At 34.3% G+C, this 21998-nt stretch overlaps 1 protein-coding gene across 1 annotated transcript; it reads right to left on the bottom strand.

The window, feature by feature from the left end:
- Positions 1–1919: 1919 nt before the first annotated feature.
- Positions 1920–21672, bottom strand: LOC117933831 (ceramide kinase-like). Its single transcript, XM_034855382.1, is given in 16 exon segments — positions 1920–2422; positions 2508–2574; positions 3444–3821; positions 4454–4555; positions 11005–11154; positions 14508–14592; positions 14755–14781; positions 14863–15088; positions 18723–18815; positions 19371–19463; positions 19582–19613; positions 19616–19690; positions 19693–19747; positions 19852–20013; positions 21430–21476; positions 21479–21672. Coding segments are annotated over 16 exon segments (1836 nt in total). The 5' UTR covers positions 21585–21672; the 3' UTR covers positions 1920–2284.
- Between the last annotated feature and the right edge of the window lie 326 nt (positions 21673–21998).

The following is a 21998-nucleotide window of genomic DNA, read 5'->3' as shown; positions in this document are numbered from 1 at the left end:
ATCAAGTCTAAAATTCTACCTCCTTTGATTCCAAAAAATCTTCTAGTCTATAAATCTTATATAGAAGGTACAATGACCAAGAAATCCTTTACTGCTAAAGGATATAAAACTAAGGAGTGTTTAAAGTTAGTGCATACTGATGTGTGTGGTCCTTTTAATCTTCATGCACGAGGAGGGGATGATTACTTCATCACATTTACATATGACTACTCTAGGTTTGGATATATTTACCTAATGCGCAAGAAGTCGATGCCTTGGACAAATTCATTTAATTTAAGGCAAAATCAAAAACCCAATGGAGTAAACATATCAAGGTACTTTGATCTAATTGAGGTGGTGAATACATGTCTACTCAGTTCGATCTGATCAAGAAGGTGATACTCAATGTCATGTCCTTTGTTTTAATTAGCCCTAATGTTTTACATAGGCAACTAGGTCATTCATCTAGTAAGGTTATGTGTCATGTCCTGTCTTGTAATCGAGATAGTTTAATCAATAGAAAGCTCAACTTTGTAATGCTTACCAATTTAGAAAAATTCATGTTCTACTTTTCAACTCTTCTCCTAAACTTCTTCACCACATGAATTGATTCACACAAATATATAAGGCCTCACTCAATTTGTTTCAAACTCAGGATGCAAATATTAGATTCACTTCATAAATGATTTTCCCTGATAGACTTGGATTTAGTCCAACATTCCAACATCTTATCTAGTCAACCAACATAATATGAAATTTTTAAACAAAATCAACAACATAAAATTACTTAATTTACATAATGAATTAATTTAAAATAAATTCAAAAAATTTCAAATTTAAAACCGAAATTCTATTACATGTGACAACTATTTTACTTCATAATTCATCTAATTCTCCACAAAATGAAATTTCATAAATTTATAATTGAAAATGGTGATACTAAAATGTACAATTCGAATTAGAGAAATTCATTCTGAATTTTCAAAATTCAATATTTTATCATATAATGAAACCAAAATAAACAATTACCAATTCTAATGAAAAATTCTATTTGGAACTCCAAAACATAATTCATATTCAACTAAAGATCTACTATCAACAATTCCAACTAATTTTAAAAAATAAAAGGTTGGATTTGAAAATTTTAAAAATTAATGAATTTATCTTAATAATGAAACATATATTTTAATTTTAAATGCATTAGTGGGAAGATACACTATATAAAAACAAATGTCAACTGAGAAAACTTTCTAACATTTTTTAACAATCGAACATAATTAGAAACACTAATTATTATCCAATTAACCATTTTCTAGGTAATTACATGATTTATCATTATCAAAATTTTATTGCGGTATTAAATTCAAACATTATGTTTGGTTCCTAGAAAATGTGAGGCAAAGAAAATAGAAAGAAAGGAAAAAATAAAGGAAAATAAAAAATAAAAGTCATTAAATTATTTTTATTTACTACTTCAAACTCATTTTATTTGTTTTAACTCATAATATAAAGATTAAATAATTTTAAAATGCATAAATTTTTAAGTAATTTTAATTATATTTAATTTTCTTTGAAATTTTCTATATGACAACCAAACATGATAAAATCATTTTCCTTAACATTTGTTTTCTTTCATTTGCACTTTACGGGAATCAAATATAACCTAAAAATTTATAATATTAAGAAGTATGTTAAATCATTTTTAAAAAAATTATTAGCTAGTAAATTAAAATAAAAAGAATATATGATAACTAACTTGGAAAAAAACATTCAATAGTCGAACATTAATAGAAACAAACAACTTAGCACTTAATAACAACCAATAAAAACAAACAATCTATTTATTTAATGATAGTCATCTCAATTTAGATAGATTTAAGAATTCAGATGAATTGAGACTACCTAAAAACTTTTTTAGAAGAGTGACTCCACAGTCAATAGTCATCCTCAAACCAAAATACTTGAAACCTCTATTTATCAAAGTTGAGGAAAATATGCATTTACAAAATGTTCTCTTAGACATTTGAGTATCCTCTTGTAATACACTAAACTTTCACTAAAACTATAACTGCATCAAGTAGGATGCCTGTATAGTTTATACAAACTTCATCCTCATACATACCATTCCCCATGGAGTTCGTCTTATTTAATTTAATTTTTATGAATCCTAACTCCTATCTAAAAAGTTGCAAAATATGGGATATCAATGAGTATAAAATCAGCCTATTTGTGGTTTCCCAAAAACTATATCAATATCATAGGGTATAAGTCAACAATGAAGCAAATGTTTGAAATGGGTTTGATTCTACACTTCAGGACCAGATGCAAATAAGTTGACAAGGCCTCGAAATACTTGTGCTGAGAGTTTATGCGCTTGAAAGGGCTCGCCGTCCAGGTTCCAGACACTGTCGTCACTTGAGGAAGTGAATGTGAAAGCTGTGGTCTGCACACAGCACATGAAACAGTTACAAGAGGTTGAGGTTGAGTTATATCACTCCTGAGAGAAATGCGAATGGATGAATATATACCTTATAGTGTTCCACAAACTCAAAGTTTAGGGGGTTCCCTCCCCTCCTTGCAAGCTGGGTGAGGTGCCTGTTGGTATCATTCAATATGAAGTTAAATCTTGTAATGCAAACTTAAAAGAAACAAGACCCAATCAAAACTGCTTCCAACAAAGATAAGATATTATGGTTGTCAAATTATTTTGGACTATTAACATATTGCTTGGATCATCTCTGAATGTGAATATGATGGAGACTTCTCAAATCTCATAGGAACAAATCATTTGACCATCACGGTATTTGACAAGCACATTGTATCCTGTGGTCATTGCTGCACGACTATTTTCTGGTATGGACCTTTCCAGTCTGAAGTAGAGATGCCGACTAACATACAATAATCATAATAATGATAATAATAATAATAATAATATTTGTATCCTCAATGCCAATAACATTGGCTAGAGCCATGTCAATAGATGTAGATACACAATACTCAAAAGGAGTGGGGTGATGAGGGATGGAGGGATGGTAACTTAAGAGAACTATTAGATTCTTTTTTATACAAAAAACAATCAATAGAAGGGGGAAAGGGGGAGACAACACCTAGAGAGAGAGAGAGAGAGAAACCCGTCATATGTTGACGACATAAGTAGCCACTGTAACCTAATAGAACTATTGGATTTTTTTTACACAATAGTAAAAAAGAAGCAGGAGAGAAAGAGATAGCCATGGCTACGCAGGTAGCTACAACCTAAGAGAACTATTAGATTCTCTTTTACACACAATAGTCAAAAGGGAAAGGAGTGAACTAGAGAGAGAGAGAGAGAGAGAGAGAGAGAGAGAGTGTTCATATTGCACTTTCATGGCATATATGTTAACAGAAGTAGCTACTATAACCTAATAGACTATTAGATACTATGTTTACAGTCAAATGGAGAGGTAAAGAAGCATTTAACATACCATAAATAGGATGCATGGGGGCAGTTTTTAATCAATATGAGATGCAGGAAACCATCTGAAAGGTGTGCATCAGCCACTAGACCATCAGGTGCTCTTTCATTTCGACAAGAGATTATGGCAGCACCAACACTGAGAAAACTCCCTTTGGATTTCAACCATCTTTGTTCTTCAGGATCAGAGGAAGGTGCTTCTGGGGGAACACTAGTAGACACACAGCTTCTATTTGTGTTGCAAGTACTGCAATTAACACGGCAAACTACTCTTTCAGATTTTTTAGGTAGGAGCCATAGACCATACCTCTTACTGGCCACAGTCTCTGAACTTGCACTTGTCTTTTCTGATTTAACTTCAAGGCATGCTACTTCTGCCTCATATGACCTGAATGAATATAATAAATTTATCAAAATGATAAGTATTCAGCTCAAATGAAAACACCATAAAACGATAGGGAAATCAGACTAGAATTCAACCATGGAAATCATGGCAACACATGCAGAGACAATTTTCAGATTTGAGCACCAAAATGAATTACATACTTTGAAGTTTTCATTCAAAGTTCATCAAGAGCCGGTTTTGATGCCTTCTTGTTTTGAAAAGAAGTCTCAGTAAGGTATTGGATAGTGAAATATTGAAGTTAAGCAATAGCAGTTGAAGTTCACCACAGCCAAAGAATAAGGCAAAAACTCCTTCCAAATTTTAATAAAGGCAAAAATACAAGACTGAAACTCTGGAATGCAAGAGATTAACTTTGTTGGAACCATTTGACTTGAAGGTTAATCCATATTCTCCCAGACCCATAGCTCTTTTCAAAATTTTGAAAGCAAAAACAAGTAAAAAAAACTACAAAGTTTCCAGCCCAATCCAACAGGACAGGCAATCTTTGCATAATGCTGGTTTTTTGCCTTTTGATCCGACAAAAGCTAACTCCAATACTTTTTACATCTTGCAACACTGGCACTTTTGGTTTAAGGGATTCATAAAGAAAATATAAAAACAGGATGAAGAAATACCTGTGTCTCAAAAACACTTTTGTTCCTGCATAATCATAGCGCTTGGGGCCCATCCAGCGGTATTTTTCACTTTCTGTAATGACATCTCCATAAAATCCATACCTGTATAAGATTGAGCATATCATATCAGAAAAAGAAAACATCTCCAAGAAAACCTTGATTAGCATATACAAGAGGCATCCAATAAGTAGGAATTCTTTCAATGCCTCACTACTTATGCATCGAAGTATTAAAAGATTAGCCGTCAAAGTATTATGGTAATGCCTCTTCTCGAACAGCATGTACAGTGTAAAACAATGAAGGGAGTAAACTTACAACCAAGCAGTAGGCTACTAGAAAGGCAAGAATCAACTAAAAATAAAAACAGGAAAGGCTTCAAGACAGTATTCTAATCCAAGTTATTAGTTAAGGAAAATATGGGAGGAATCAGTTTAGTTTGTGGTAAAACAATATTCTCTAAACAGATTAAGATCAAATAAAATATCATATGAATGGGGAAAATTTTTGATAATGGACCGTGTTCCAAACATGAAAGTGAAATCAAATTTGAAGCAGACAGGCATATTGTTTAAGTCAAACCATGAAACTCTGGATATAGAAGAAGTTTTTGCCAAAGAAAAAGAATAGAACAAAGCAAAACAAAACAAAATTTAAAACCGAGAGAGAGAGAGAGAGAGAGAAGGAATGCCTCAATTCGAATTACATGATAAACTCAGGACCTCAATTTGAACTTCAATAACTTGGAGAAAGCCTTTGCAGCAAACATGATAAATATATCTAATGTAGATGATACTTCAGTATTATGAAACACAAAAAGCTTAGAAATAATGACCAAGTAATGTGATTAAACATTCCAGAAGCAGTCAATTAACTTACTCAAGAAATTTTTGAGCTTTCTTTCTATTGGTTTATGCATGAGTTAACTGCTCACATGGAACTCTGGAATGCATGTTGTTTCCTAGTTGTGTGGTGGTGATTAAAGAGACGAGCACAGACTCTTTACTGATGTATTTATTAAAAAAACAGAAAAATAAAAAAGTAAAGAGATACTTTAAATCTCAATGTTTCCAGTAAATCAAATCCTAACATAAGATATGCATGCAATTTTAAGCAAATGCAAAAAGATAAACTGCTAGTCAAAATATATTACCAAAACAAGGCATCACATGACAATTTGTTACATTTGGCTGATTATGACCAAGGCATATGGATTGCAGAGAATGATGCATTGAGCAGATGATTGATTTCCATATAATACAATGTATTCAAATGAGAACCAAAAGAAATTTCTATTAATGATAATGACAGTCATTACAAATGCATTAAAGTAGTAAAAAATCATAAACAAGAATCATAAGTTGATAAAATATGGGAAACCTAACTAAGATTGTTTGGCCAGATCATGTCCATGCCTCTGAAAAGCATGGTGATTAGGTTCTAAAGGACAACAGAAAAGATTTTAACAGTAAGGAATAAAGAGTCCAATCCAAAGTCTGCACACATGCCTGAGTAGTACAAGATTAAAATGCTTAGCCAGATAATTACCATCCATTCTAGGTTGATCTCATATCAATTTTCTTGCCATCCAAGGACCAAATAATTTGTTCAATTCTAAGAGGAGAAAGGATAGCTAAAAATAAACTTAAATGGACAGTAGAAAAAAAAAAATCATAGAGCTCACAAATTTATTAATATTTTAAGTGGAAGTTGTTGAAGTTCTATTTTGTAAAATTCACATGGATCAATCATGGTTCACCACGTGTCTAATATACAAAATGTGAGCTTCATCATGATATGATCGATTACAGTCTTGATACATAGTAGTATATGCTCAAGACCACTTCCCACTAACATGATACATAGCACATCTTACCCTTGACCTCCAATGCATGAACAGACCCATGATCTCCCTACATAGCTTCTATGTCATAGTCTTGCATCATGTGGACAAGGATGTCTATCTCCAAACTTATTTCCAAGTTATCTAGATGCCAATGGAACATGAATGCCCATCTATAGTAGATGCAGATTAATCTTTCCTACTATACTTTTTGGTGAAGGTGGCATTATATGCACCAGAAAGAATTGATTGTATTACTTCTGTTGTAAGAAGGATATTTCTCCCATGATACTTGTGGCTAGAAGATCTCCTACATCCCTCTTGAAGGTGTCACCCTTGACATAGCACCTTGATGCTAATACACTTGCTTGAGTAGAAAGCAAGGTTCAGGGTGTCCAAAATGGACTTGACTTATCTAAATGGTGGAATTAGCCTTTGAGCACTTTCGGACTGTTTTAAGGTTCTTGGTCTAGTGGCTAGGTTTGGAGATTCTTTGGGGTAGGATTAACACACATTGGAGCCATTTTGGCCAAAATAAGGAGGGAGGACCATTGTGTCTTTGTGACACGTCATCTCCAAAAGTTTCCACATTTTTATTGATCCATTAATGTAGGAATTACAATTTTGAAGTACTATAAAAAGGCTCTATTTCCTATCAAAATTTCCACTCTTCTGGGTCTCTTCTTGATTCCATTGTCACTCTTTACCCCCTCTCACCTCACTCTGCTCCACTCTGCCCTCAAACTATAGACACCACATCGTCCCATGTGCCCAACCTCCTATAAATAAAAATCCTACGCAAGCATTTTTTGTGACTCCACTGGAGAGGTAGTACACTGAAATGGTGATGTAAAGGAGTAGTGTCAGGGCTCTTGATGAGGCCTCTAGTGAATTTCATCCACCACTATGCTTAACCAAAATGAGAACTTAGATAAAAGAAGAACCTATTTTGACATTTAATTAAAATGAGACCTTTGTTGCTTTGTTTTCAACTCTCACTTCTCTAGGACAAACCCAAAGTTAAATTCTTGTGTATCTTAAATTTCATCATCCATGTCCTATGGAGGTGAGCCTGTTACCATACACCCACTACATCTCTTTTTAAGCAACATGAGGCTTATACATGTCTAAGACAACTTCTTACAATGAAATATTTTTGAAGGTGAAACAACTCTATCTTAGAACATTGCTACCCCACTTTTGAAAGGAGAAAGAAACCAAGGAGAGTTGTCTCTCTGTAAAAGAAGCAACACCTCCTAATCAGAGCTTAACACCATAAATGGCAAGCTTCATTATTATGTTACGATTCACTTTCCTAGTAGGAAAGGGATGTATTGTTTGAGACAGTTCAACAGGTTGATCCTCCTCTTTCGGATTGATTTCTGCTGAGAATCCAAAATCAAATCAAATCATACAGCCTGGAGGAGTTTGCTGTCAAAGATAAGAAGTCAAACTTAGTTGAATAGCTTAAAATTCCGGGATTGATTAGGCTAATTTGTTCCTATATTTAGATTATTCTATAGCTATTAATTTTTTGACCAGAAGATTATTCTATAGCTATAAATTATCTATAAGATTTTTACAAATATTTTTCCATTTCTTTCTTCCTAGTTTTTAGCCTTGATCCTAGCCTTACTCATGCATATATTTAACAACAACCATGTACACAATTCAATGATTCAGATTAATATAAGTTTTTTTCATCTTTTCCTTCATGGTATCAAAGCTCCATTTTTGGGTTGTGGAACTTTATAGACTAATGACCTTGGTTACAAGTCTATACAAGATTACAGTCGAAGTCTTATCAGGCTGTATCCAAGGAGTCCATGAAACCATCCATTTGTCTTAAGGAACTTTCGTTAAGGGGAGACAAATCATATACACAGTACTGATAGCCAATTAACTGAAGGATAAGAAGAGGAAACCAGGGGAGCAGGAAGTAGTGTTTGAGATCAATTTTGAAAAAGACTTAAGATCATGTGGAGTGAGGCTCTTTAGATCAAACTCTAGAAAGGAAGGGCTTCAACACTAGATGGAGGATGTGGATGAGAGGTTGTTTGTACTCAAAAAAATTTTGTGATCTTAGTGAATGATAGTGCCAAAGGTTGGATTAAAGCATCTAGAGGTATTATTAGGCAAGGATATCATCTTTGTCCTTTACCATAGTTGTTGATGTCTTAAGCAAGATGATGTTGAAGGCGGAGGAGAGCAGTCTCTTGGAAAGTTTTCTAGTAGGAAGGAGTAGAACTAAGGTGACCCTCTTGCAGTTTGCGGATGATACCATCTATTTCTCAAGAGCCAACATGGAAGATTTGAAAACCTTAAAATGATCTTGTTAGTACTAGTACATATTTCAAGTTTGAAGATCAACATAAATAAGATTACTTTATCTAGTAACAACATGAGTCAGGATCAAATTGCTAGATTGGCCTCGATGCTTGATTGTAAAGTTTTTATTCGCCCTTTACTTATTTGGGTCTCCCCTTAGGAGGGAACCAAAGGCTAGTGCCTTTTGGGATCCAATGGTAGATGGAATTTCTCAGAGATTGGATGGATGGAAGAAAGCTTTTTTGTATTTAGGTGGATGAGTAACCCTTATTCAATCTTATTAGTCTCACATTCCTGATTATTTCCTTTCTCTGTATAGGATTCCATTAGTAGTGGTGACAAAGATTGAGAAAATGCAATAGGGATTTTCTCTACACTGGGGTTTGGGAGGGAAAGAGAGACAATCTCATTAGTTGGGAGCAAGCATGCAAACCTAAGTTGGAAGGGGGTTTGGGTATAGGGAAGATTTCCTTGAGAAATAGAGCTCAATTAGGAAAATGGCTTTGCAAGTACCCTAGGGAAAGCGATGCTCTTTGGCACAAGGTAATATCGAGTATCTATGGGACGCTCAAATGGTTAAACCAATGCCCTTTGAAGGCCATTGCACAAGGTTTCCAAGACTTCTCATGTCATACTCGATTTGTGGTGGAGGATGAGGTAAGGATTAGCTTTTAGGAATACTTATGGTAGGGGAATCAACCTCTTCGTTCTCAATTTCCCCTAATTTCATCTAGTCTTAGCTCCTCTCTTCCTTTTTCATGGAACCTTAACTTTCACCGTAACCTCACCAATTTGGAGATAGAGAAGATCTAGACTAATGTCCTCTCTTTTTCATGTATCTTTTAGATCATTTGTCCCTGATATGAGAGTTTGGTCTTTATCTTCTTCAAGCATATTCATTGTCAAATCTTTCCTCTCAGCCCTGTCCAATTTGCCAGCTCCTATTCCCTTCTCTGCAGCAAAATTCATGTGGTAATCTGAAGTCCCTTCTAAGGTCAAGGCCTTTACGTGGCTAGTGACTAATAGGAAGGTCAACGCTAATGACATGTTACAAGTGAGAACATCTCACAAAGCTCTTAATCCTAACTACTACATTATGTATATGAGGAGCAGTGAATTGGTTAATCACCTGTTTTACATTGTCTGATGACTTTGAAGTTTAGCATAGATTATTCAGCCCAGCCAGTCTAGATTAGGTCACTCCTAGGAGCATTTCTAACATGATGATCATTTCCTTTAAAGGTTTTGGGAGTAATTCTTTGGCAAATTACATACCTCACATTGATTTTGATAGTGTGGTGAAAAAGAAATCAAAGGATTTTTAAGGATAAGTGGAGAAGTTTAAATATGATATAGGATATAATATACTTTTACTCCTTTTGGGCTTCAACAATTTCAGTTTTCAAGGGCACTCCTCTCACTATTATTTACACAATTGGAATTTGGTGCATAATTAAAGGGTTAAAAGTGCAAGTGTTGAAGCAACAATTCTGCCCTTTTGTAGGTGTGTTGTTCCCTAAAGAAAGTAGAACCAAATTTCCTTTGTATAAGGTCAGGTGTATACAGATAATATTGCATTGATCTATTCCTTTGATCAAAGTTTGTTTATCTACCAAGGATTTCTCATCTTTCTCATGTATTTCAAATCACAATCCAATGAATTTTTGTTTCTCACAGAAAGAAAAAAATAATAGTGAAGAACAACTCACTAAATCAAGAATGGAGATAGATAAGGAAATCTTCAATCCAAAAAATTCTTTTGATTAATCCATCTATAACAAGGTTTTGAGAATATATATTGGAGAAAAAGAAGAAAATATGAGAAAATATAAATATTTGAGGATGAAATAGGCTGTAAGGGTTTGAGAGAACTTCAGATGGTGGTGAAGAGATAGAAGTTCCATTGGTTATAAAATTTTCTCTTTTTTATTTAAGGCTATTTCAGAGATTTTGCACATTAAAATTTCTCCAAATGGGGATTATTTCTAGGAGAGTTAATAAAAACTAAAGTAGGTTATAAAATTTTCCCTTTTTTTACTTGAGGACATTTTAGACATGTAAAAAACCTGCATAATAGAAGTCTTCAAATGGGTTATGGGGATTATTTCAATCAGAATTAATGAAAACTAAAGTTCTGCTCTTGGGAGTCTTTTTTTTTTTTTTTCATTAATTTCAAAACAGTACACTTTAACATAATTTCCCCAAAATTGGGTATACCCAGCAATAGAAGCCAGGTAGTAAAAGTTGTTTTTCATCACATACTCTAGGTCAAGGATTCAGCCTGACGAATAGTTCAAGCTCATCCAAGCCATGGAAAAAAAAAAAAAAAAAAAGAGAGAAGGTTGAACAACAGATATCTAACTGCTGTAATAATGAGAAATACCCGACAAATGAAGCTGCATAGCGTACACAAGGTACATCTTTTGATGTAGTAGTTGTTTTCCATCTCACAACTTGAGCTATATCAAGGCACACTCTTTTACCAAGGACAATGTGCAATGCAGATGTTACAGGATCTCGAGTTCCAGTGGAACTGCAAAACAGAGCCAGTGCAATCCCATTAATACAAAACCATAAGAAGCAAAAATATTATCATATAGAGGATGATATGAAAAATTGTCTGCAACTTCAGCATCAGATATGATGAATAGTTAAAATTTATCAAAAATCAACATTGACATTCATGAAACATATCTATTACTGTTTATGGAATATAAAATAATAACTTTAAATAGTCTAAAGCAGTGGGAACATGAAACAAATGCTCCAATAGACTGAAATAAAATAAATAAATAAAAATGAAAAGAAAAAACACACATGCAAATGCAATATAAATATATAGAGAACCAAGAGAAATTGACCAATTGAGTTTACAGAAAGAGTCAGTGTTTGACAGAGCTGATTCCCTGAGAAATACTTAAGGATTTTCCAGCCCTAAAAGGGGATACATTTAGTTTCTTATGCTCTGGGCACCTAAAAATAAGAGGGCAATAGAACTGAAAAATTATTCACATAAAAGGAGATCAAGAGACATTTGTTAGTCATGGCCCTCAGCAAGAAAAGTTGATATACTGAATTCCTTATTTTGATGCCAAAACATGAGTCAAACAAAACAATCCATACCCATGGTCAACCAGAGAATATCTGTAGTACATCATGTATGGTCCATTAAAATGGGGGGAGAGCTCTATGCTATTTAATCAACATGGGCCCTACGTTATACATCTCTTGGCCTTGAATCATCCTAAGAAAAGCCTAATATACTTGTAGAAAGGGACTCTTATCAAGTATCAAGTACCAAGAACAAAAGACCTCAAATTTTAGAATTTTTTAGTGGCACATTGCCCTGGATTGTGTGGCGAGCGAGAAATGTCAGAATTTTTAAGGATAAGGGGAGGACAACGACAGGGGGGTTGTAGGATTTACTTCACTTCTATTCCTCTTTTTGGGCCTTGAGCACCAAGGCTTTTAAAGGCATTCCTCTTAGTGTTATCCAACTCAACTAGCTTTTAGTGTGTAAATCAAAAGGGTTTAGAGATCCTTGAGAGGAATAACATTTCTAGTCTAAACCTTTTGTATAGACTCCTTGCATAGTAGAGGAGGTCAATCATATTACGATCAAGTTTCTTTGCAATCATGAGGAGGACTCCTCATCCTCCTCATGTTTTCATTAATATAAATATAAACATCTCTTGTTTCTGATCAAAAAATAAAAAATAAATAACAGACACGCCTCAAATGCCAAAAATCTTAGGGGCATGGCTATCAAATAAGTTATGGTTTTCCCATTGGAATAGAATAGGCCAACAATGTAGTGTTTTGAGCCCTGAGGTTTCTGACAATTAAACTATCCCTCCTGTGATTTTAAAAATATTATTGGCTTTCTTTGTCAAGAGTTTGTTCCCTAACTATTAACAGTGAATGAGAAAAGACCAAATATCTCTCAGCTTTGAAAACCAAATTGCAGCATTTTAAGCCCTTTTTCTTCCTCACTGAAAACCCAATTCTTTTCTGTCTTCTCCAGATTTTGAAAACCCTAAATCCTGAATTCATTGAACCATAAATCTCCAAATTGCGAAAAAAAAAAAAAAAAAAACCAACAACTTAATAATCCCTTTCTTCTTGCCCTTCTCCTTTCTCCTTTCTAAGAAATAGAATACTCTTGCAGCCATGGATAGTGCCATGCGGACAGAAACCTATGCTCATATAGCCCCTTTCCAAAACGGATAATTAAATATATGTAAAATAAAAAATAAAAAAAAGAACCATAATATGGCTGTGTTGAACACATGACTTCTATCTGCAACACCAAAGGCCTAAAAGAAAGAAAAAGAAAAGAAAAGAAAAAAGAAAAAAAGGACTTAGGCTGCAAGAAAAGACAAAAATAAAATAAAATAAAAACAACCACTACAAGGACAAACAAACAAACAATAGCCATAAGTTGAGGATTAATTTTGAAGAGTTGAGGAAGAAGAATTGGATTATGATTCCTTTGTGAGGATAGAGGCGGATTAAGGGGTCAGAGTTTGTTTAGGGTTTAAGGAAGAAAAAAGGTGAATTATGGTTTCCTAGGAAAGATAAAAAGAAAAGGTGATTTAGGTATTTTGTTGCTGATGTCATCATTTTCCATCCATCAGCACAATGGTTTTTCAGTAGAGGGAGGTCATTTGGTCAATGCCAAACCTAGAAGGAAGGGAGCATAATTTTTTAAATCAGAAGTATATGTGGTTGAGAAAACCTCGGGGGGGGGGGGGGGGGGGGGCGGAAACCATCCCTAAAAGGACTACTTCAAAAGAATCTAATGATCTGAGCTTCTTGTTCAAACTCCTGGGTGCTAATTTCTGCAACACATATGTCCTTTGTGACTGTTTGCATGGGCTTCATGCCTTGTTGCATGGCACCTTGGAGCCAGATACATATTTCACAGGTGTCCTGGGGGGTCAGTGCTGCTTCATTTCTGTTTTAGGTCAGAACTGAGTGTGGCATGTTTGGAGGATCAGCACTTGACTCAATTAATCCATAATTCAGAGCTAAAAGTTCCACACTCGGTTTTTCAAGTTCTAATCACTTGGGTAGGGGCATTACTTTGGATGACATACTGTTTCAGGAGGCGTCAGGTAGAATGTTCCCATAGGTAATAAGTGGATGACCATTGTTGTTGGGCAGATACAATTTCTATCACCTACTGAACTTCTTGGTATTTGATTTCAATTCTGAAGCGGTTCTGAACTAGGAAATTTACAAAGCCGTGAAAGAAAATTACAGTTTCAAGATGTTAAAATAGTACCAACTTGAATTTACTGTGAGAGTAGTTCTAGGTTTAGTGTCTCAAGTATTCTCGAGCAGGTTTATTTTTGTTTTTCCTAATAAAATATTTACTAATAAATATATGTTAACCTTTTACAGATTGATTATGTTATTGGATATAGGAGCATCCAAGAGGCTTACCAAAGAGAAGTGCACACACTAATTCACATAAGTCACAAGAATTTCATCTTCAAATTTATGCTCTTGTCTGCCATGTTTTCACATGATTTGTTTTAGTTTTTATAGATTGCTATTAGTACTCTAATATTTTTCAGTAGTCATATGAGAGTCATTGGTACTTTTAGTGTGGGTAGCTACCAATATAAGGCATTACAAGTAATCAAAGGTTACGATCGTAGGGTTGTTGTTACCATAGTGTAAGTACACTTTACATTAGTTGTTAGGGATTAGGTTCATTGACTTAATCGAAATACGATCTAGGAGTTGCTCTACATTGAAAAGCATAAGTCACAAAGAAAATGAGGTAGATGCACACCTCTTAGAACTATGGAAATTACTGTGTGAAAAAACTATAACCATGGCCAAGACAGCAAAGCACAAGATAAATCAAGAAAATACCAAATCACAATGGCATCAGTTGAACCTGCAGGAATAATTCCAAATCTAAAGCGTTCATTTGGTAGGGAAAACTTGGAATCTTGATCTGTTGAGTTGTCAAAGCAACAGAAAAAGTAGGAGTTAGGACTCCAGGATGAATATAGTTAATTCTACCAAGAAGATTGTTAAAGTGGAGAAAAACGTTTAGTGTTCTAGACCAATATTGAGTGTAATCAACCTTGTTTATAAAGATATGGAATAAACTAACCTCTATCACAAGATCCCTCTTCAGTTCCTGTAATTCCAGATAGATCAGATAACCGCCTTTACAACTATAAACCAAACATAGACCCTCACATTTAATTATTGTACATACTGAGATTTGATAACTCAATAGGGTTACTTCTTGGACTTGATAGAAGAGGAGAGTGGTCTTCATTTTCACAGGAAGTTTCAACATCTGTTTCATTTGGATCATGAACCAGGACACTGTCATTACTCCCAACAGAATGAACAAAGTCTGCAGGAGCTGGTGGATAAGGAGCTTTAAGCCTTGAAGAGAGAAGTCCATTGAGGATCTCGTTAAAGAAACCATCACCACCCTGGAACCACATTAATTTACAAAATCTTCAGTGTAGGAATTATATATGACAATATCAATTAGAAATTAGCATACTGAAATTTAGAAGAGAGTTCGAAGAACTATCAAATGACCAAGCACTTTAAAGACATCAAACCAATGAACAAATAAAGTTCCCCAACTTCTTGGTCAATGTGAAAGACAAATTACAAAGAACTTGACCTACATGAACTACAAACTAGAGTTTGTGAAATGTGAAAACCCATACTTAAAAATATCAATAGATGTATTTCCAAAATTTAGGAAAGTCGTTTCTTGTTTGTCTAACCTATTACTTGAGATCAAACATTTGTAATGCTCTTGGAATAGTTGAATGGATATTGCATCTTCTCAATCTTGAGAATGTATCAACCATATAAAAGTTGGCGGTTCTGACAGCTTCTCTACTTGCAAGATTCTGTGTATGATCACATCAATTTACCAAAAGGTATAGGTACACAAGGATACAAACCTAACAGGTTGTGCAAACAGAGACAAAAGGGCGTTGATAAAACAAAAGCTAACCATAGAAAGCTTTACTACTAAATTACAAATCTAAACTGAATTTGTAGAAATGAAAAGTTTACTAGTACCCTCAAAAATTTAAGCCTTGAATTCAATTACACTTTTTGATGAGTACAAAAAGTAAGGTTTGGAAACCAATTGCTTTAAAAATTTATCCACAAAAAATTACTGGATTCGTTATAAGGAATAACAATTCACGCTGTGCAACATACAAGAATATTTACCACTTTTGAGCACAGGTCAATTAGACTGCTAAACTATGTTCTTTGTAGAAGTGTAACGGACATAGTGACCATCTCTTTTGTGGGGTTTGGGAGTACTTTTAGAGGTACAGTACTTTGGCACATAACTTGTCTCACATTTATCTAGATAGTTTGGTAGGAAAGAAATGCAAGAATTATTGAGACAGCGGAGACTTTATACGCAATCTGGGACCTAATATATTTTTATTCCTCTTTCTAGGCCTCTAATACAACTTTTGAGGGCATCCCTCTAAATGTTCTACAGCTTGATTGAACTTGGCATGTAGGTCGAAAGGGTTAAAAAGGGAGTTGCTCCTTATTTGGGTTCCACCTTTATTGGGCTCATGCAAGTTAAATTTTGACCATTGTGCTTTTGGTAATCCAGGTCAATTGGGGATTGAAGGGGTGATCAAAGGCCATTATGGTGGTTAAAGCTTTTTCAAAACTGGCAGGAGATGGTTTAACCACCAAGGTAGAGATGTTGGCCCTTTTAGAATGATTGCAATAGGCTGGGATTCTTAGCCTTTCTAACCTACAACTGGAAGGGGATTCTGCTATTTTGATTTCTTAGGTGACTAAATCAGAGAGAGCCATGGAGTTATGATGGATAGCTCCACCAAATTTTGAATGTTGATTGCACCTTGGACTGTTCTTTCCTAGGTCTCCTTCTTCAACTAATAATGTTGTCAGTCTTTTAGCAAATAGAGGAACAATGCATGGGTTCCTTTTATAGGGGATTTTTTACACCCTTGAGTAGTGTTGAGTTGCTTTTCTTTACAATTTCATGTGGTGCACCTGTGATATAAAGCTATCCTCTAAATTCTATCGGAGAAGTTTTCTCTCATTCTTCTTTTGATCAAATTTTGTACACTTTGGAAAGATTTCCCATCCTTCATTTGTACTTGAAAATTTAATTAATCAATTAGTTTGTTTCTGATAAAAATAAATAAATAAACAACTGAATTTTGTTGCAAAAATTTGAAAATCTTTTTTTTGAAATATGTATTAATTAATCAAATCCAAAGAAACCTATGAAATGTCTATATATGAACTTTCCATATTATCTAACTGAATTGATTCAAAATGTTATATGGTATTCTTTATGCAATTAATAGATATCAGAAAGCTCATGGTAAAAATAAATAAATAAAAACAAATTACCATTTTGCTTCATCAAAATAGATAGTTATCTAAAAAAAATTTTACCTCTGTAGTTTCTAATCGCAAAACAAGTTTTTAAAACAAATTAACTTCCATAATCAAGGCAAAGAAGAGAGTATGATCAATAAAATCCCAAGGAATTTGGCTTAAAAAAAAAAAACAGAATAACAGTTCATAGCCCAAAGTTCAAAGTTTAAAACCTCTTAGTATGTTCTACTTTAAGTGTTTCAAAAGGTATATTTGCAAAATAAATAGTTTTTGGACTTAGTTTGGTCTTCCTTTACTTTTCTAACAATTTAAAAAGAATTTGCATTTAATTTTCAAATGCTATCAATAAATTTTTCATTATAAAGGAAGAACTTCTGAGTGGCTTAATTTTATACCCAGATTTCATGTTTCCAACCGTGCTGCTACCATATAACAAAAATATCTTGGCATTCTTTGGATTTCAATGAGGAAAAGGAAAAGAAAATAATGAAAGTTCTTCCTTTTTTCCCATCCAAACATTAGCCTTTTTTTTCCCTGAAATTTTTTAAAAGTGCAGCCTTTTTGAACACTCCACACCTACCAAAACCACCCCTCTATCAGGGAAACAAAATGACTGTTATCCTTTAAGGATGTTTTTGTCATTTTTGGAAAATTAAGTATTGTGATTGAAGTTGGGTGATTGTATATGCATCCATAAAATTTCTCCACATCCCCATTCTTTTTCTTAATTTTAACAAAACTGACCATGTGAAATAATGAAAATGTCGTCATCTTCAACCTCCCACCCAACCCCAAACCTTATCCTCATCTTCAATTTTAAAAGATAAAAAAAGAAAAAAATAGATAAAAATAAAAAAATAAGACAGAGATAGGAGCAGTGTGTGTATGGTGGGCATCTTGCAGCAGCTCCATGGCTGCACTGCACTTCTTTCTTTCTTTTTTTATTTTTGTTTTTTTAAATTGCGGATGGGGCTTAAATTGAAGGGGGGATATGAAGGAATAGAAGGCGAGGAAAATGACAAAAATGGTGGAGAAGGGGATGAGAAAGGAGAAAAAGGAGGTTAGGGTTTGAGGTTGAAGAAGAGGATATTTCATAAATTCAGCTGCTCAATTTTTTAATAAAATAAATAAATAAGGCAAATGGGTGCACCGAGAGACTTTGTGGGTACATATAGGATCACCTTGAAATTTTTGTTTCTTTGGCTAAAGAGAGTGCAAATGACCAAAACAGGGTGTCTTCCTAAAAATGTGAAGCAGTGAGTATTTTTATTTAGAAGTTAGTACCTTTATCAGTTTTCTATTGCAGACAAAGAATATACTGCAAATGAAAAGAGATATAAAAATGGTGATATGGAATGAAAGTTCCCTCCCAAAAATGAGACAGTAAAAAGCATTAAACAACAACAGAACACCAAGACTACTCCACAAAAAGATCATTGGTGAATAAAACTAGGTAACCAAGTTGAACAGACAGCATAATTCTTCTTTCAAATTCCTAAGCAACAAATTACAAAGTAAGAAATAACAATCTTAAAATGTAAATAAGTTCTGATGCTGCATAGGATCTTAATGCTTTTTCATAAACTTGCTTACCAAGCTTCAGTGATCTCAACAGAGCAACATATGCTTTATAGAAATAAGAAGTATGGAAAGAAAGAAGAGAAGAAAACAAAAAGCATGCTAAAGAATCTCATGACTCACCACCGCTATGACCCCATCATGTGAATTAAGTTCCTCATTTGAAATAGAGGCCATCACATCAAATGCATGTCCTGCCCTCTGTGTCACTATCACCTGCAGGAGTTGTAACCAGCTGTAAAAGGAGGACCAGGAAAACTAAAAGCGAAACAACTATTTCATGCCTCTTTTAAGTTGGGAGTGGTGTAATCTTAATTTCTATGACAAGAAAAATGAAAATTAAAACAGGAAATATAAAAATTCATAATTTTCTGACAATAAGTAAATGAATATAATGTAAACATGGTTACATTTTTGGGGCATCCTAACTTTGGGTCAAAACTGCCTTTAATCTCCAGAAACACATAACCCTGGCTCTCTCTAGTAGTGAACATGTTTACACAAAATAAAGGAACCGTGTCCAGTCCCACATACAGAATAAATGAGAAAAAAAAATTGATAATAGATATCTTTGTTTCTGGATTCTGAAACAGGAAACATATCAGCATCTCAAGCTCAGAAACAATCAATAGTCACCCCAATGCAGGACATATGCCAAATGCAAATGCATCCCAACATAACTAAATCCATGAAATGCTTCCCATTGAACTATATGTTTAGACTTCACTCATGTGTAATAACAGAGTCATGACCAATGTACTAGGAATTCACCTTTGTTTTCACTTTAGCATGTGAAAATATAGGAGCCACAGTTTGCCAAGTTCTACAGCCATTTCCTTTCCCACTCAATGGGTGAACAAAAACCTAGTCAAGCAATTCTGAGGAAAAATTAGCCACTACTTTAGGTTCATTGTATAAACCAACCAAGAAAGAAAACAATAAGGCCAAAAAATTAAAATATTTAACAAATGTTAGAACACACAAGAAGGCTCTTAGGTCTCCCAGTTTCCATCTCAGTAAAGCATTGATTCGATTCACCCACATATGACACGTCTGCAAATCCTTGTGACCAAAGGTGTACACAGCCAAAACCAAAGAGAAGGTCTAGTTTTTGATCTTTGGACACCATGCACTGTGAAACGGTACATCTGCATCAGTAAAGATGATGTATCTCACTTTAAATATAATCACATATGACCTAATAAGGAATAAAGTTCATAACCAGGTCACTAAGAACAAGAAATACAATAACCTCAGATTCATGACGTATCAGACATCCTCCAGCATTTGAAAGAACTGATTCATGAATCAAACCCCAGTTAATGAACTCAACAGCATACACATCAGAAAATTTGATCTCCGTTTCACTTTTCGAAATGAATTTTATGCCCAAACAAGATAATCCATCCTTCTCCTAGCACATATAAAAAGATCTTAAACGTTAAAAGTTAAACCATTGGACCAACCACAGCAAATGGTCTGAAACATGTCTTAAATAGAAATGCATGAAATGCTTTGAGAAAAATAAACGCCTATCAAGTAGTAGAAGCCAGGAAAAAGAAACCAATACCTTCACCAGAAAGAAAAAAGGATCCAGTGTCAGATGATTCTTTTACAGTCTAGATGCTAGTTGGAACCACTTGCTTAACTAGTTATTAAGTAAAAGGAAAATAAGACAACAGTACCTTTGATATGTTTGATCCTATTCATTTTCATTAATTCTTATAGAAAGAAGTATTGAGACCCCATTGCAGAAGATCAAACAGAACCCCCTTTGTGAGGTGGCAGGAAGCCTGTTTTGTCACTATTAATGAATCTGGTGTCATAGTTATGTTAATAACATAAAACATTTCTTTAGATGCTACACTGACACGGGTCCTTTTTGTCCCCCACTCGCCTTTGCAGCAGGTAAAACCTGGACCACATAACTCCTTGAGCAGCAGCTACTTCATAATGATTTAGCTCACAGTTTGCCATTGGTTGTTGGGTTCCTAATCCTCATCTTCTCCAGGCTATGGATCGGTTTTGTAAAGAAATGAAAACCAAATGCATAACTAGAATTTATCAACTACATTTAAGCATGACACTTTCACCAATTCTGTGCAGCTCTGTATGTATACTTAACCATATATGGAATCCAGCTCAGCAAGATTTCAATCCAGCCTCCATTTTTTTATTTTTGGGGTCAAAATTTTAATATTTTCTATAAGGAACTTCATGTTTCAGCTTGAATTTCCTGAACCCCACTCAAAATAAAGAAGTCCAAGAATCAACCACTGAGCCAGCCTACATGTATTTCAATGATAACATGAAAAACTTAATGCCTCAACTTCAATTCACAGATCCCAACTCAAGAAGTCCAAAAGTAAACCATCAGTTTATCCCACACTTCTCATATCATATAATAGATATGTCTGCTACGTGTGGATTGCATCAAGACAGCCAGAGTAACAGGATTTAAGTTTACAGAAGCCACATGATTGTAATTGAGATTTCACACAATTATGAGATTTCTCCAACAAAAGAATCAAGAAATGGTGATACGTGTAATCACAAAAACATAAAGATGAACAATTTAGAAAAACCCATTGGGGTTGATCAATCTCACAGCCCACAAACTATGTTATAATCTATGCAACAGACCAAAAAACAATCGACAAAGATCAGAATACTTCAAACCGGGATACAATTTTGAAATTTTTTCTACCACCCATTTGCCCAATTAGCCTAATAACTACAATCTATGTCAAAACCAGTAGAATGAACAACAAAAATAAATGAATAAATAAATAAACAAACAATCATAGTGTAACACATAATCAAATCTTACATTATGTAAGGACTCCAGCAATTTCCAGGACAAGCCATCAGAATTAGAGTGAGAGAGACTTCTCCGACATGTTCCAAGAAGAGATTTGAGTTCAAAACTGATCCTTCATCTTCAAGCTGCGCCCTTATGTGAGGACTATCTTCATTTGTATCCATTTGTGAGATATGAAGTTACATAAGAATTTAACAAAACCTCTATCTTGTGAGGATTTCTTGAAATTCCAGATGAACATCCAAAATTGGGTTCTGAGATTTTTAGCAGATGCCCATTTGGAGAGAACGTGCGTTGATGGGTTGATTTAGTCTTCAGTCGGAATGGCCGTACACAAATCTCGCGTTTCGGGTCCGAATCTGACACCGGGTCAACTTCGTAGAAGATATTATGTCCGGGCGGGTCTAGTGGGTTCTAAAACCCATGATCCATCCACAACAAGTAAGAAGGGGCGTTGGATAACATAACAAAATACGGTAAATAAATTTTTAAATTTTTTTATTTCATAATTATAAATTTTGTAAAATAAATATTTTTATTTTTAAAATGTGTTTTCTTTTAAATTAAAATATTTATTA

Source organism: Vitis riparia, chromosome 16 (assembly GCF_004353265.1).
Source record: "Vitis riparia cultivar Riparia Gloire de Montpellier isolate 1030 chromosome 16, EGFV_Vit.rip_1.0, whole genome shotgun sequence".
In the NCBI taxonomy this organism is placed as follows: domain Eukaryota; kingdom Viridiplantae; phylum Streptophyta; class Magnoliopsida; order Vitales; family Vitaceae; genus Vitis; species Vitis riparia.
Note: the sequence above shows the minus strand (reverse complement) of the source record. Positions and strands in the feature narration are given on the sequence as shown.